Source organism: Miniopterus natalensis, chromosome 8 (genome assembly GCF_054644295.1).
Source record: "Miniopterus natalensis isolate mMinNat1 chromosome 8, mMinNat1.hap1, whole genome shotgun sequence".
Classification (NCBI taxonomy): Eukaryota; Metazoa; Chordata; class Mammalia; order Chiroptera; family Miniopteridae; genus Miniopterus; species Miniopterus natalensis.
The window spans coordinates 14,603,630-14,617,607 of record NC_142088.1 but is presented as its reverse complement, the minus strand read 5'-3'; the positions used below and the strand labels follow the sequence as shown (position 1 = coordinate 14,617,607).

Below are 13,978 nucleotides of genomic sequence, written 5' to 3'. Positions count from 1 at the left end.
AATGTCACTTTGTTGCTTAATTCACTGTGGCATGTCTAAGCATCTAGGGTGGGGCAAAAATAAGCTTACAGTTGTGAGGACACGAAACACAGGGTCTATTCTTGTTTTATTATTTATCAATTACTTGCCATATGAACAACTATAAGTGTACTTTTGCCCCACCTTGTATATTATTATGAAAATCCTAGAAATATCAGGAAGGCAGCTTTGGTCATATGTTCCAATAATAAAATGATCTGCCCAGTATCTTCTTTTCCAGTTGCAAAGCATTTGTGTCTTTGAATATAGAGAATAAACATGGAAAGTTTTCTGTTTCATCTCTATGATGAAATGTGTTATGGGGGGGTTGAAGTGATGCCCACTTTGTTGAGCAGCACACCTCATGGCCCATGGCCCTCTCCCTGAGTGTGGCCGTCAATTTTATTGTGCTGTGTTCAATCAAGCATATTATTTTAAGAAAAGAAAATAGGTTGGTAATTTTTTTCATCAGTGAGGTAAACAGTTCTCAAAGATGATACTAAATTATTTGTCAGAAGTAGAAAATTTGTTGCTTAAAAAATGTTTATTTTTTATATGAAAAGTGGGTAAAACTGAGCCATGCAATCTTTTCTAACCCGATTCTATCCAAAATATAAATGTGTGCTATTTTCATTCCAGTGACAAGTAACTTGTTTTTGGAAAGTGAGGTCAGTAAAGCATCCAGAATGGTTCCAAATGCCAAGTTGCACACATGACCCGTTGATTCTCAAAGCTGTCTCATGGGTAAAAATCACACTTATCAAAGAAACGCTGTAATGACAGCTCAGAGGTCGATACTGAAACTTGAAAGTAATTGAACCATTTAACCACCATTTACTAGCTCAAAATTCCTCCTCGGGAATGACCTGCTGCTAAAAGCCTATGCTCTTGTAGAATGCTAAAATCATTGCTTTACTATGCTCTCTTCCTAGTTCCTAATAATATAGTTTTTATCCAAGTTGCCTTATCTGAAAGCAGGGGTCCTCAGGTCTTAGCCCGCATCATAATCACCTGGAAGGTTTGCTAAAACACAGATTGCTGGGCCCATACCCAGAATTCCTGATTCAGTAGGTGTCAGATGGGGATGACAAATTTGCATATCAGAAATGTTTCCAGTGGTGCTGATAATGTTGATCAAAGGCCTCCACTCTGAGAAACCTTATCCTGAAGATATGCCCTTTTCAACAGCATTTAGTATTTCTTCCTACCAAATTATGTCAAACTTAGTTTCCTCTTGGTTACTCCGAATGCTTCTTTGTTCTTTTCTAATTCCTCTAGGCCAGTACTGTCTGATAGAAGTATCATGTGAGCCATGACATTTTCTAAATTTTCTAAATTAGCCCATTAAAAAAGTAAAAAAAAAAAAAAATAGGTGGAATTAATTTTTTTTAATTCTCACCCAAGGATATGTTTATTTATTTATGTTTTTTAGAGAAAGGAAGGGAGAGAGAGAGAGAAACATCAATGTGAGAGAGAAACATCCATCGGTTGCCTCTCCTACGTGCCCCATCTGGGGACCGAACCCTCACAACCTAGGTACGTGCCCTGACTGGGAATCGAACTCGCGGCCTTTCAGTGTATGAGACAGTGCTCCAACCAACTGAGCCACCTGGACAGAGCAAGAGATGAAATTAAGAACATATTTTAAGAACATATTTTATTTTACCCAATATATCCAAAATATTTTTGTCCAACATGTAATTGATATGAAAAGTACCAATGGGCAATTTTACATGCTTTGTTTATGGTCAAGGCATACTAACCCTTTGAGATCTGATGTGTATTTTTCACATTTGCAGCACCCTCATTTTGGACTAGCCACGTTTCAGGTGCTCCATAGCCACACATGGTTAGAGGCTACTGCAAAGGACAGCACCGCCCTAGACCTTTACAGTCAAGGACGCCAGAGAACTGATGGCTCTGCTTGGTCTGCCTCTTTCTGACTTTCACTACATTTTTTCTGTTTAAAATATGCCTGATTGTCAGATGCATTATCAATTTAATAACACATTTTAAGGTCAAAAACAAAACCATTACATCATTAAATGCACACATTGATTTTGAAATGCATGCCAGTATAAGAATTTTCTCTATTTTTATGTGTAGAACCAAGTATGAAATGTCACAATGCACCTGTTTTTCTCTTGCCGTTTTGTTCTACTCAAATCCTTCCCCATCAAAAACTTTTTCTTCCAGCGAGATAATCCACATTAACAACACAGTATTTGTGCTTCTTTATTTATCCCTCATCCTCACATAATCCTATACAAACATACACACAGGAGCTTGTCTACATTTGTTTTATAAAAATAGGATCATATTATACCTACACCTCTCTGCATAATTCCTTTCTTATTCAACAATAACTCACAAAAATCCCTGCAAGTCAGCTGGAGGTTGTAATTCATTCTTTTTTAGTGGCTACAGTAGAGTCCATGTGGTGGGGCACCATAATTTTTGCAATGTTTCTGTTATTGGCAGGCATTCACACTTTATCCTAGATTTTTAAGCACTGAGAAAAATGCTGCAAAAAAAACCAAAAACCTTCTAGATAGATAGATATTTTGATATATAGATATATATCTTGCTTACCTTCTCTTTGATTTAGCTTGCACTCTCTTTAGCCTCTAACTTAGACTTTCTCCCAACATATCTGGGCCCTTTCTTTCTAACAAACACAAACAGTTATCATTAGTAGTCCAAGCAAACCATTTTAAATCATTTTCCTAATGAATCCTTCTACAGTCAACAACTGGTTCAGACCAATGCATCTCCCTTTAACCCTTTCCCCATGAGACTGTATCTATTCACAGGAGAAATCCACATTGAAATAATTTTACTGTTATATGCTCACTCACCTTGCAAAAAAAAATATTAGTCGACATCAAAGATTAATTTATTCACTGATGTTTTAAAATTAACAAAATAAATATTAGACTAGAAATCCAAGGACCTGGACTTGATAACCTACCCAAAGTAGCACAGATTGTAACTCAGGTAATAACTATAATCAGAATGATAAATAGCAACAACTAACATTTATTGGGTGTTAAGTATGTGACAGGCACTGTTTTACACATGTTAATTCATTTGCTCCTTCAAAATTCCCATAAGGTAGGTACTCTTATCATTTTAATATTATCCCCGCTTTGTGTCTGAGAACATTGAGATATGTCCGATAAATGGCAGAATCAGGATTGAAATGTGGATGTCAGAGTCCTAATCTCCTCACCTAGAAGTAAATCAACTACTCAATAAGTAACTAGTAAATCACCTCAGCTCCTCTCTCGTTGCAACTCAGTGCCCTCAGCTATAAAATGGGTATAGTAACGCCAGTTCCTCCAACCTTTAAGATTGCTGAGATGAAATATGAAAGTGATTTTAAAACTACCAAAAGCTCTAACAAGGGAGGTTGTCTTGTTTCAGCTTGGAAATTTGGCTGAGACTTTCACCATTCGCAGCAAAAACTAAGCAGACAAAGTGTTTGATGCAACGATAAGCCAAGACATATGCCGGCCACACACACCCTTCTGAAGGTGAGGCTGGACACAGACGGCCGGCCAGCACAGAGCGGGAACGGCGCCAGATTCTCACAGCCTGCTGATTTGCCTGAAATTAGAAAAAGAGCAGCCAACCTTTACCTCTATTGCGCAGCCCGAGCGCGTCCTTCCTCTCTGCTCCAGCCCTTGCATTACTTAATTGGAGCACTAAGCTATAAATCTTACATACTTAAGGGCCAGGAAACTCTCTGGAGCCCTCACACTGAAATTTGTGTGGGAGTTCAGCAATATTGAATTTTCAGATAAAATGATTAACAGGAACCTTTAGGGCAGCCTCAGAGAAAACAATCCTTCCCGAGTCTTGCCACCTTCATCTGAGGAAGCTTTTTGTTCTCGGGTTTAATAAAATGGTTGGAAAGTGGCACTGTGGTGAGCACCTGAGAGCAGGAAGAGAGGGGCTCTCCCTTCTCCACTCAGAAGCTCCCTTCAGCAATCAGAGCCTTGTCACTGCTCTCTGACCAGGCCTAACAAGGCCAGTGAAACATGTTCCTGGGAAGGTTTCAGCCACTTAGTTCCATTTTAACTGTAATCAGCTCTAATTACTGGTTTTTTAAGAAACATTTTCTCCAAGATTTTAATAGTCAGAAGTAGGCACACCTGATCAGAAAGCTTATTTGCTTTTGCATAGCATAATGACATCTATCAGACTTCGTGAAGCAGAGAATAAAATCGGATAAAAGGAGGATCATAATCCAACCGGTTCAACCCCAGACTGAGGTCTTCAAGCCTACTGTTTGCTGAGGCAATGATTTAGACGCTCTGCCAAATAAATATGGGACATTTATGGTCTTGCACAATAGGAATCTGCCTCATTTATGCAGCAGAAAGATCATTTACAACCAATTTCTAAAAGACACCAAGCGTCAATAATAAATTTTCAGATCAAGGCCAGAAATTGGGATACTCAAACAGGGGCTATTAAGCAATATGACGCTGTTGTCAGAAGGAGGATTTTCAGGGATGCCATACCGATTTATAATTCGGAAGCATGTGTCAAGTGGTCGTGACAGGCCCAGCTTTCCTCATCTCAGAAAGAGGAGGCTTGGCGGGAGAGAGGATCTGGGTCAACAAGCAACAAGGACAGGGCATCTCCTGCTGAGAGATCTCAGTGCCAGTCTGCCTGCCTTCCGAGATGATCACTAGACTCACACTGTTTTCTCAGACACATGTGCTTCTAGGGAGCAATTCTGCTTTGTGGTTATGGAGAAGAGGTTGAATAAAGCTGCTGGAGGGGCCCACTTCTCTGCCTCTCATGGGAATTTTGTAGCCAGGCCTACCCCTTTCCATTCACTATTTGCCTATTCACCCCTTTGCCTGCCTACTTTCTCTCTCTCTCTCTCTCTCTCTCCAGAAACTTAAATACCTTAGCCTTTTCCCTCTAACCCACCCCACACCATCCCAGTGCTATTAAAATTTGGATGAAATGAAAAGTAGCTCCTACTCACGGAAAGACTGATTTCTGGAATGAAACATAGAACAGTGGCTGTGTGTCCCCAGCTTAATCACGTACTAGCTGTGTGACTTTGAGAAAGTCACTTGACATTTCTATGTCTCATTGACTCACCTGTAAAACACAGAAAACAGTAGCTCATGTGAGGAGGGAAAAGGCCATGCATGGATATTCTTTAAAAGTATTCGTTGAATTCAGTGTCGTCAACTGGATCTGGGTTTTATGTGAGCTTCTGGCAAAAGGAAGCTGGGGAGGCAGGAACAGGAGGATGTTTGATTATGACCGACATCTGGAGTAAATGACAGCACATATAAAGGAAGAGTCTCCTCAAGGAAAGTAGTTATCCAGGGGTCAGAATAGGAGGGCTGAAATGTAAGCTCTCCTGCTATTTAGTTTTCTGCCCTTTATCAAGTCCCTTAATCTCTCTGAGCATTACTTTCCTCACTTGTGGAATAGGATTCATGGCAAACACATTACAGCATGATGGTGAATAAGAAATAAAAATTAAAAAAACATATGTGAACATGGTCTGTAAACTATAAAGAATTTTTCCACTCTGAACCTAGGCATTCAACTACATTGTCTTGTTTATTTTCTTCATAGCACAAAATGACTTGAAATGGCCCTGTTTAATTGATTTTTGTCTGATTCACCCCACTAGAATGTCAACTCCCTAAAGGCAGAGACTCTGTCTTATTAATAGCTGTATCACTTATGCTTAGAGCAGTCTTGTTCTGAATGAATAAATATTCAAGACTGAAACTCAGCCCCAGAAAAAAAAAATTTGAAGCAGATAAAGTTTGACACATTGACCCCTCTCTCCATCAGTCTTAGCATCGGAAATGAATTGCCCCCTTCCTATAATTGGGGAATTAGCTACATATAAAGAAAGTCCATCTCTTTCTAGAGGAGTGCAAATGACAGATACTCATGTTCCAGCCTCCCTTGCAGCTAAGGTGCAGGTATTTTACTAGGCTCTGTCCCCAGGCCTACTTGCTGCAGACTTCAAATTGAAAGCTAGTAATTCCAAGAAGCATAGGACCACACAGTCTTCATTCTAGCAAGGCTGGTAAGAGAGGCAGCTGTGCCCATGGTTCTAGCAGCAGCATCCTAGGTCCTGAGCTTGGTGATATTGTTGGGGCAAGCTGCTACATCTGAACCCAACATATGTTTTCACTGGGTCAAATCTGTGGCATTATTTTGGCCCTTACCCTCAACTGTATTATGATCCAAGCTTGGTTCTTTTGGCTATTCTGGATCATCTCTAGATACAACTTATTCTAAATTGTGCCTTTTATCCAGGATTGGTTTTGTTGCTTGACTGGCAGAACCCTCCTCTTCCCCAAAGTGCCCAATAGAATCTCCATCAAATAGCTCATGATCCTTTTTCCCTAGGGACTCCAAGGAAGGTTTTGTTCTACAAATTACACCCCTCACCCTCTAGCCCTTCTCTTTCACTCAGATCAGATTTTACATTTCCTGGTCCTTGTTTCCCCTGGGACCTTACTTTCTATAAGGTATAATCTGGTCAATTAATTGAAGCCAATGTGTTAATTGCTGACACTAATTTAATATTACCCCAGCATCTTAGCAGATACTTTTAATACCTCCAAGCAAAGGATTAAAAAAAAAAGTGTTTTTAGTACTACACAGGGCCAGGGCCTGTGAGGGCTCTTGTCTATATCTGCAATATCAGAGGACCTGCACCCATCAAGACAAGTCATGTCTAGTCTGACCTTGGGTGTTCTGTGGACTAAACATATAGTGACACTGTGCATTTCATGGAACCAATGCCTTTACTTTACGATTGTATACACACACACACACACACACACGAACCTACCTAAAATACTTCAATAGCTTCCCATGGTTTTTAGAGTAAAGATTGAAACTTTAACATAGCCAACAAGGCCCAGATCTTGAGCCCTAACTTAGTGATATAAATGTATAACAACTGGCTCTTGGATCAGGGGAAGGGTGGTTAAAACCTCAATTTGTAGCACTTGCTGATTTGGGTGGCATAAATACTTCCACCATGGCCAATTTCAAGCTACTAAAATAATGTCAAAAAGGATACAGAACCCCCGAATATTTGAGCTACCAGCTCCAGCACACCACTATTTTCCAAGCCACTAAAACTTGTTTTCCTGACCACTTCTTACTGCACTCACCATTCTTACCCCACTGGCTTTTCAACTTCCTCAAAGGGTCTTATTTCCCCCCGCCCTACACACACACACGCACGCACACACACACACACACACACACACACCCCAAGTCTTTCCATTTACTCATAGCTCAGATCAAGTCATCTATTACAACCTCCTACAGCTCTCTGATCCTGTCCTTCAGTGCACTGATTACCTGTTACATATTTGTTCCTTCATGCAACTGATGTGATGTTTAGCATCGTGAGCAAGCACGGACCTATAAGATGTGTGATTAGAGTAGCTATAGACTCTCTTTTCTGTAGAGTTTCTAAAATGTTAAGGCTTACCAAAATAGACAATTTTAGTGGATGAGTAAATCTGCTCAGTTCTTACAACCATAAATATGACCGTTTCCCTTCTATTTTCTCCTGGTCTCTTAGATTATTGAAGCTGGAGGAAATAATTCCACATGCCTTTCCTCTGATCACTAGATACTCTGTGTAGATGCCTCATGGGCTACATTTGTGAAGTTGAGGTGGGAAGATAGGAAAAAGCAATGCTGATAAGACAGTGCTCCAGGCTCCCACAGCCACCTTGCCAGAGGAGTTCTGCTTCTATGTATTTAATAAATTGGTCTTCCTTATAAGATTATTTTGAATGATTTCTATTGTTGAAAAAATGTTTCAAAACTGGGTTTTGTTTTATAGGAGTGTGAAATAAGTACTCCGAGAAATACAGGATACCAGGGAAAGTATTGATGTTTCATGGAAAATTTTTTATGTATGAGACTTCCCAGCCTGCTTTTCCTTCCCCCCTTTCTACAATTCCCAGGAAAGATTTAAGCTGCATTTCCCACTGAGTTGCATTTTCAAAAAAGATGAATCCTTTTTGAGACTAGACCATATGGCCCCCATTTGTATTCAGGTTACAGAGCATTTGCCTAAATCATAGAGAGAATTGATTGTAGAACCACAACTTGAACCAGGTCTTCTGAGTCACAGTTTCCTTTCATTCTGCTTCTGGGTTGGTCTACTGTCAGCACCAGTGGAAAATGCTGCCCAAAGGAAAACCAAAGTCCCACACTGCAAGCATCTTCTTCATGGGAACTGCCTTTCCATTGTTAGATAGATTATGTTTTCTGGAGACATAATCTAAAACCAGTAAATCTGATAAAGATCCATAGAAAAGCAGTTCCACATCTTCCTAGCCATCAAATTTCTTACCTCAGGATGCATCCTCAATACTAAAGCCAACTGGACTTCCAATTCTGAATAGAAACTGAGGATCTGGGCAAAGGATCCAGCGATGCTCTCCATGGCATCCTGTAAGTCAGGGATCTGAGTATATATTCCACTGATGTCACTTACTAGGCATGTGATTTCACACAAGTCATTTTCCATCTATGAGGCTCAGAGTCTTGAGGATGAGAATGTGGCCCTGATATGGTTTATTGGAAAGATTAGATAAGACAATCTCCTGGAATGAAGTGCTCAAGAAATTGTCAGTCTATGTTTCCATTAATTAATTAATATTTCTATACCTATATTACTAAGGTAAGGCCAGATAGATTAAATTAGGTAGATGATAGATGATAGATAGATAGATAGATAGATGATAGATAGATAGATAGATAGATAGATAGATAGATAGATAGATAGATGATAGATAGATAGATAGATAGATAGATAGATAGATAGATAGATAGATAGATAATAGATAGATGATTGATAGATAGATGATGATAGATAGATAGATGAGGATAGATAGAAAGATAGATGATAGATGTGTATGTGTAAAGCCTGATCTGTAAGTTCATAAAATAATTTTGCTTCCAATATATAGCTAGCTTGTTCATCCTACATTATCCAGTTAAACAAACATATCCCAAGTTTTTCATGTTTGCTCGATGTAGTATTAGGCCTGGACCATAGGAAATGATAGCTATTCAGTTCCTGTTTTCAAGGAGTTAATGATTTAAATCCTACCTGACAGATGAGACGTCCTACGTTCTTAAGGGCCTCTAAGAGAGGAGGTCTCCCCACACAGCTGGCAACTGCCACACTCCATTCTCAGTTCTCCGAGCAGTTTGTGAGAGTTTACAATTCCTTGACGACCAATGTGTCTCCATTTTCTCCTCTGCTAGGCGTCAGGAGGAAGAAAGAACAGTTGGTCCCCGCATCTCACCTAATAAGCCTCCATTCCCTGGGAGTTACTGAGTCCCTCCCCTGCCTTCTCTTTCTAGATTAAATAATTCCGATCCCTCTAACCTCTTCTCCGAGGTCCTACTTGCCGGCCTTCAGTTTAATCATTTTCCCTGCTCCCCTCCAGAGTCGCTCCAGGTCTCCTGCATTAAAATACGTCGCTTTCGCTAGTAAGTTGTCTCTTCTAAGCGTCTTATTCTTTCACCTCAACCAAGACGGAAGGAAAGCAGCTCCCAAGTAAAAGGGGGAGGAAGGGAGCCAGAGGACAGGTTTCCTGTGCGACGAGCCCGTGTGGGACACACACGTGCTCAAAGAAAATTAGCATTTACTGCCACCACTGTCAAGAAGGACAGACCAAAGCCAAAACAGTTTCTAAATCGTGCCAACCGTCCTGTTTGACAATGATCTAGATTACCTTTAAGCAGGTCAGACTATTAACAGCAAACTCCAGGCTTGCTTTAGTTACACCTGAAATTTGCACTGTAATGGGTGCAAACAGGGCTTTTGGATTCTGTAAAATACCTCTGACTGCCGAGTGGACCGCAGAGAAGTCGTGTTTTTCACGGGCAGTGCCTTTTACTGGTCAGTCCTAGCAAAGTGCAAAGAATGTTTCTTTGCATTCCGTCAATCAACATAAATTAATATTTCCTGGGCTGAGGGCGCAGCAAATTCTAAATGACTCTTAAAAATGATGCCTGGGGAGGGGGGCGAGAGATGGGGGAGGAAGTCAATGGGGAAAGGGGACATCTGTAATACTTTCAACAATAACAATAAATTTTAAAAAAAACAAAAACGGGAAAAAATGATGTATTGAGGCTGATCGAATACATACAGATCATAGCATGACACCGACATAGGCAGAAAAGAGAAGATATGAAAACCAGAACCCTAGTAAAATAACTCCTCAAGACCTGCACGATGCCTTGTCAGAGATCTGCTTTTACCAAGAGCCCCACCCCTGCCTTTTTCTCTTATAGTGCGATTGAGATGAACCTGCCCCTGTGAGCCAGCAACATCCCTCGGACAAATTTCTGAATTCTCTCCAGAAGCTGGGAGAACACTTACTGAATAATATTCTACCTACTTCAGGGACTTCTTTGTTTTGAAACCACTGTTTAGAATATTTTTTTTTTATTCTCCACCTGGAAAAGTTAAAAGTATACACTTGGGGAGAAAAGAACTGGTTAGACGTAGAGGGGTGGAGAGAGAGACACCGCCTCCTCCAGGTGATTCCAGGAAAGCAGGTGGTGGTCACCACCAGTTCTATTTCTAAAGCTAGTTTGGCTCCAGCCAGGTCTGATCTGGGACAGGCTGGGCTAAGAGGGGTCTGTCAACACAGCCACAGGAGACAGAGGTGACGTCTGGAAATGCTTCCTTGCCAAGTTCCCTGAAGACTCCCTCGGCTGCTAGTCACCGAACAAACTCGTGATTTGGTGTAGGAGCTTCCCAGGGAGGTCTAGTCCCAAAGATAGTTGAATGTATCAAACAATGTCTAAATCCTAGGACTTATGAAATTGATAGAGTGATCCTTAAATACTCAGCGATTAGGATAGTCAGGGACTTATAACCACAGCATCATAAGAAGTGCCCTACAGGGTAAAAGTAGACAGTGCACTAGCTGTTTCATTCTTGCCCTTGGCCAAGTAGATCCCTCCTGCCTTTACTGATTGTCCAAGCCCAGGCACATGTCCGAGACGTTTGTCCCCCAGAGTGAAGGAAAGGCACAGGCACACAAATGCCACTGGTAAGTGCATGCACAACTGAGGTCTGGGAGTCTAAAACAATGGGTGATTAAAGGGATAACATATTAGATAGTTTTATGTTGATAAATAGGCATCGTTCCTTAATAGTTATCATTTTTATAAGAGCAAGATTACAGTTATGAAGTGGAACTACAAATCCCCCCTGTTTTATTTATTTGATAGTAAATAGAGTCTCATAAATTCTTATCAAGTGGTAAGAGAGTGAGAGTAGGGCACTGATATTGATGTATGTGGCCGTGTTACTTTGTAGTGGTTATGGCAGGTGGCCAGGAGCGCTGGATTAATAAATCACTACTAGACACAACTCCGTGTTCCCTCGCTTTATCCTAATATGCACTTCAGGAACTTATAGCAAATGATTTCAAAGAAACAGCAATTTGCACCACCCCACTCTAATCCACTGCACCCTGGGATGCAATTTTTATTCCATTTGAATCTGAGAAATAATATAACCAACACTGAACACTGGCATTTGTACATTGGGAGGGTTAGGAAAAAAAAAAAAAAAGAGAGAGAGAAGACAAATAAAGGGAAAGTCAGAGAAAGGAGCAAAAGACAAGGAGTGAAAAACTGAGATTATTGGTGAATTTTAAAAACAACCATCTATGATGAGCGAGTGACATTTTCAGTAAAGAGTTCTGGATCTGAAAAAGTAAAATAAAATTCCAGTTGACTTTCAAAAGTCAACCATTGGGGTCATTCTTTAAAACAACAGCAGAAAATAAGATAGCCAACAGATTAAAGGAACTCCATTTATAAAAATCAAATGAACTTCTAACAAAGCTTGTTTGGGACATGAATAAATCATCTGGTCATGAATTATTCATTATTATCAAGAAACAAGCTGGGGATTCCAGGAACTGGGCTTGGGGAGGTGCTGACTGGGGACTGAGTGAGCTCATCACCTCATACCCACCACGGGAAGCCAGAGAGCAGGCCGCGGGTACCATCATCTGATGCTGACCTTGCTTAACCCCTGCTCGAGTTCCAGGGGACAGCTCAGCAGCCTTTGCTCCTGAAAGCATAAAGCAGATAGAGTTTAATTCATAGGACCTTACTTTAGAAAACTGCACGTACTCAGTAACAGACAATATTTTTTGAGCACTGGATCTTTTTTTATAATCACAAATTGCATAGGGAATACTAGCTGTGTGCAAAAGATAGCAGGGGTGGAAAGTTTTTATTTAAAGGAGGTGACTAGATAATTCTTTAATGATAAACTGTTAAGTGTAGTCTGACCTACTCATTCATGGCTTTGGAGACTGGACTGTTTAATTGAGAAAATTCATTAATAATAAACTGTTAAGTATAGTCTGACCTGCTCATTCATGGCTTTGGAGGTTGGACTGTTTAATTGGGGTGGGGTAGGGAAGAGAGAAAGGGAGCCTCTCAGATTCAGTCAGCTAACCCACATATCTGTGTGTTCCAGGTCCTAACTGCTTTGCAGGAACTACAATCATTCCGGCTGGCATCGAGGTGAAAGTGGATGAATGTAACATCTGTCACTGTCACAACGGGGACTGGTGGAAGCCGGCTCAGTGTTCAAAACGCGAGTGCCAAGGCAAGCAGATCGTGTAGAACGAATTGCCAGTCGATGACGAGCCCTTAGGAGAGGATGCGATGGCTTCCCCTCTGCACACGTTTCAAACAGAACAAAACAGACACACAGACTCCTGCCAGCTACAACAGGGTCACCAGCAAAACCTCTTAGGGTTGACAAAAGTGACTATTTTGCTAAGAGGAAATTTCTCTCTTCCTCCCTTGCTATATAAAATTATATCTAACATACGGCTACCGAAACCGCTTTTGTAATTATCCACGCTTGATGGTGACTTGATGACGGGATTTCTGGGACAAAAACAAAGAAAGAGCCTCGCACAGGCTCCTTCCCTTGGTGTCACCTCTAGCCTGCCGGCTCGCCGTCTGCCGAGTTAATTCATGTTTACGCTCCTGTCCATCAACCATGGCATTTTTCTCTTGTAGTCTTTCTTTTTCCCACTTAGAGTCTAAGGGGCCAGAGCTGGCCACGCAGGAAAGTTTTGAGTTGTGTCGAACAAGCTTTGGTAAAGAAAAGTCAGGGGTGTGGACCCTGCCCACCAGGAAGACCAAAAGCGCGCAGCCAGGCCCTCCCCTCGCGTGGCTCATGCCCCGCAGGCTGAGAAACGAGAAGCGCGCACAGAAGGACCCGCTGCTGGGCGAGGCAGGGACCTGGTGCGCGGTGCGTCGCTCGGGGGCTCCGAGTTTCATTCTTACAAACCACACATTTCATCCGCAAAACCTTGAAACTGCCAATCAAAAACTAATATGGGAAGTACACCACGAACAAGACGAAAGAATCCAAAAGAGACAGGTATTCAAAGCTGTAGCATCAATCACCAAACTCTCTCATGGCGCTGAAGTTGAGTTCAGCTCGTAACTAAACCCACTCTAAACCCACTGTCAGCTGGCACTACACATACCAGAACCAGGGTGAGCAGCCCCACTGTGAATCTGAATCCTTCTGAACACTACTGGCTTTTGAGGGCAGATTCGGCTGAGAGCCAGTGGCACACACAGGCAGTTCTTATGGTTCAGGACCGTGTTTGCCATGTTAGAGTAACGACCGCTCAGCCCTATGTCTAAGACACAGATTCAGGACACTCTTTCCACCTCAAGTGCTGATTTCAATTAAAGCTTAGGGTAGAGTGAGTCTTGCACAATATTATTCCAGCCGTTGAACATTTTTTAAAATGTATATATTAGATACTGAACAAATTAAAGTGAACCTTTGAAGAGTCTCAAGGTTGCCCTGGCAATGCTGCGAGTATAGTAACAGAAAAACTCAGATACACAGGGT

The 13,978-nt window shown here is 41.3% G+C and overlaps 1 protein-coding gene across 1 annotated transcript in view; it reads left to right on the top strand.

Moving 5' to 3' along the window:
* The window catches only part of VWC2L (von Willebrand factor C domain containing 2 like), a 133,363-nt gene extending 120,643 nt beyond the window's left edge, over positions 1 to 12,720 (top strand). Inside the window, exon 3 of the mRNA XM_016196894.2 lies at positions 12,572 to 12,720. Coding sequence (XP_016052380.1) covers positions 12,572 to 12,720 — 149 coding nt within the window. The remainder of the gene's footprint in view (positions 1 to 12,571) is intronic.
* The last annotated feature ends 1,258 nt before the right edge of the window (positions 12,721 to 13,978 follow it).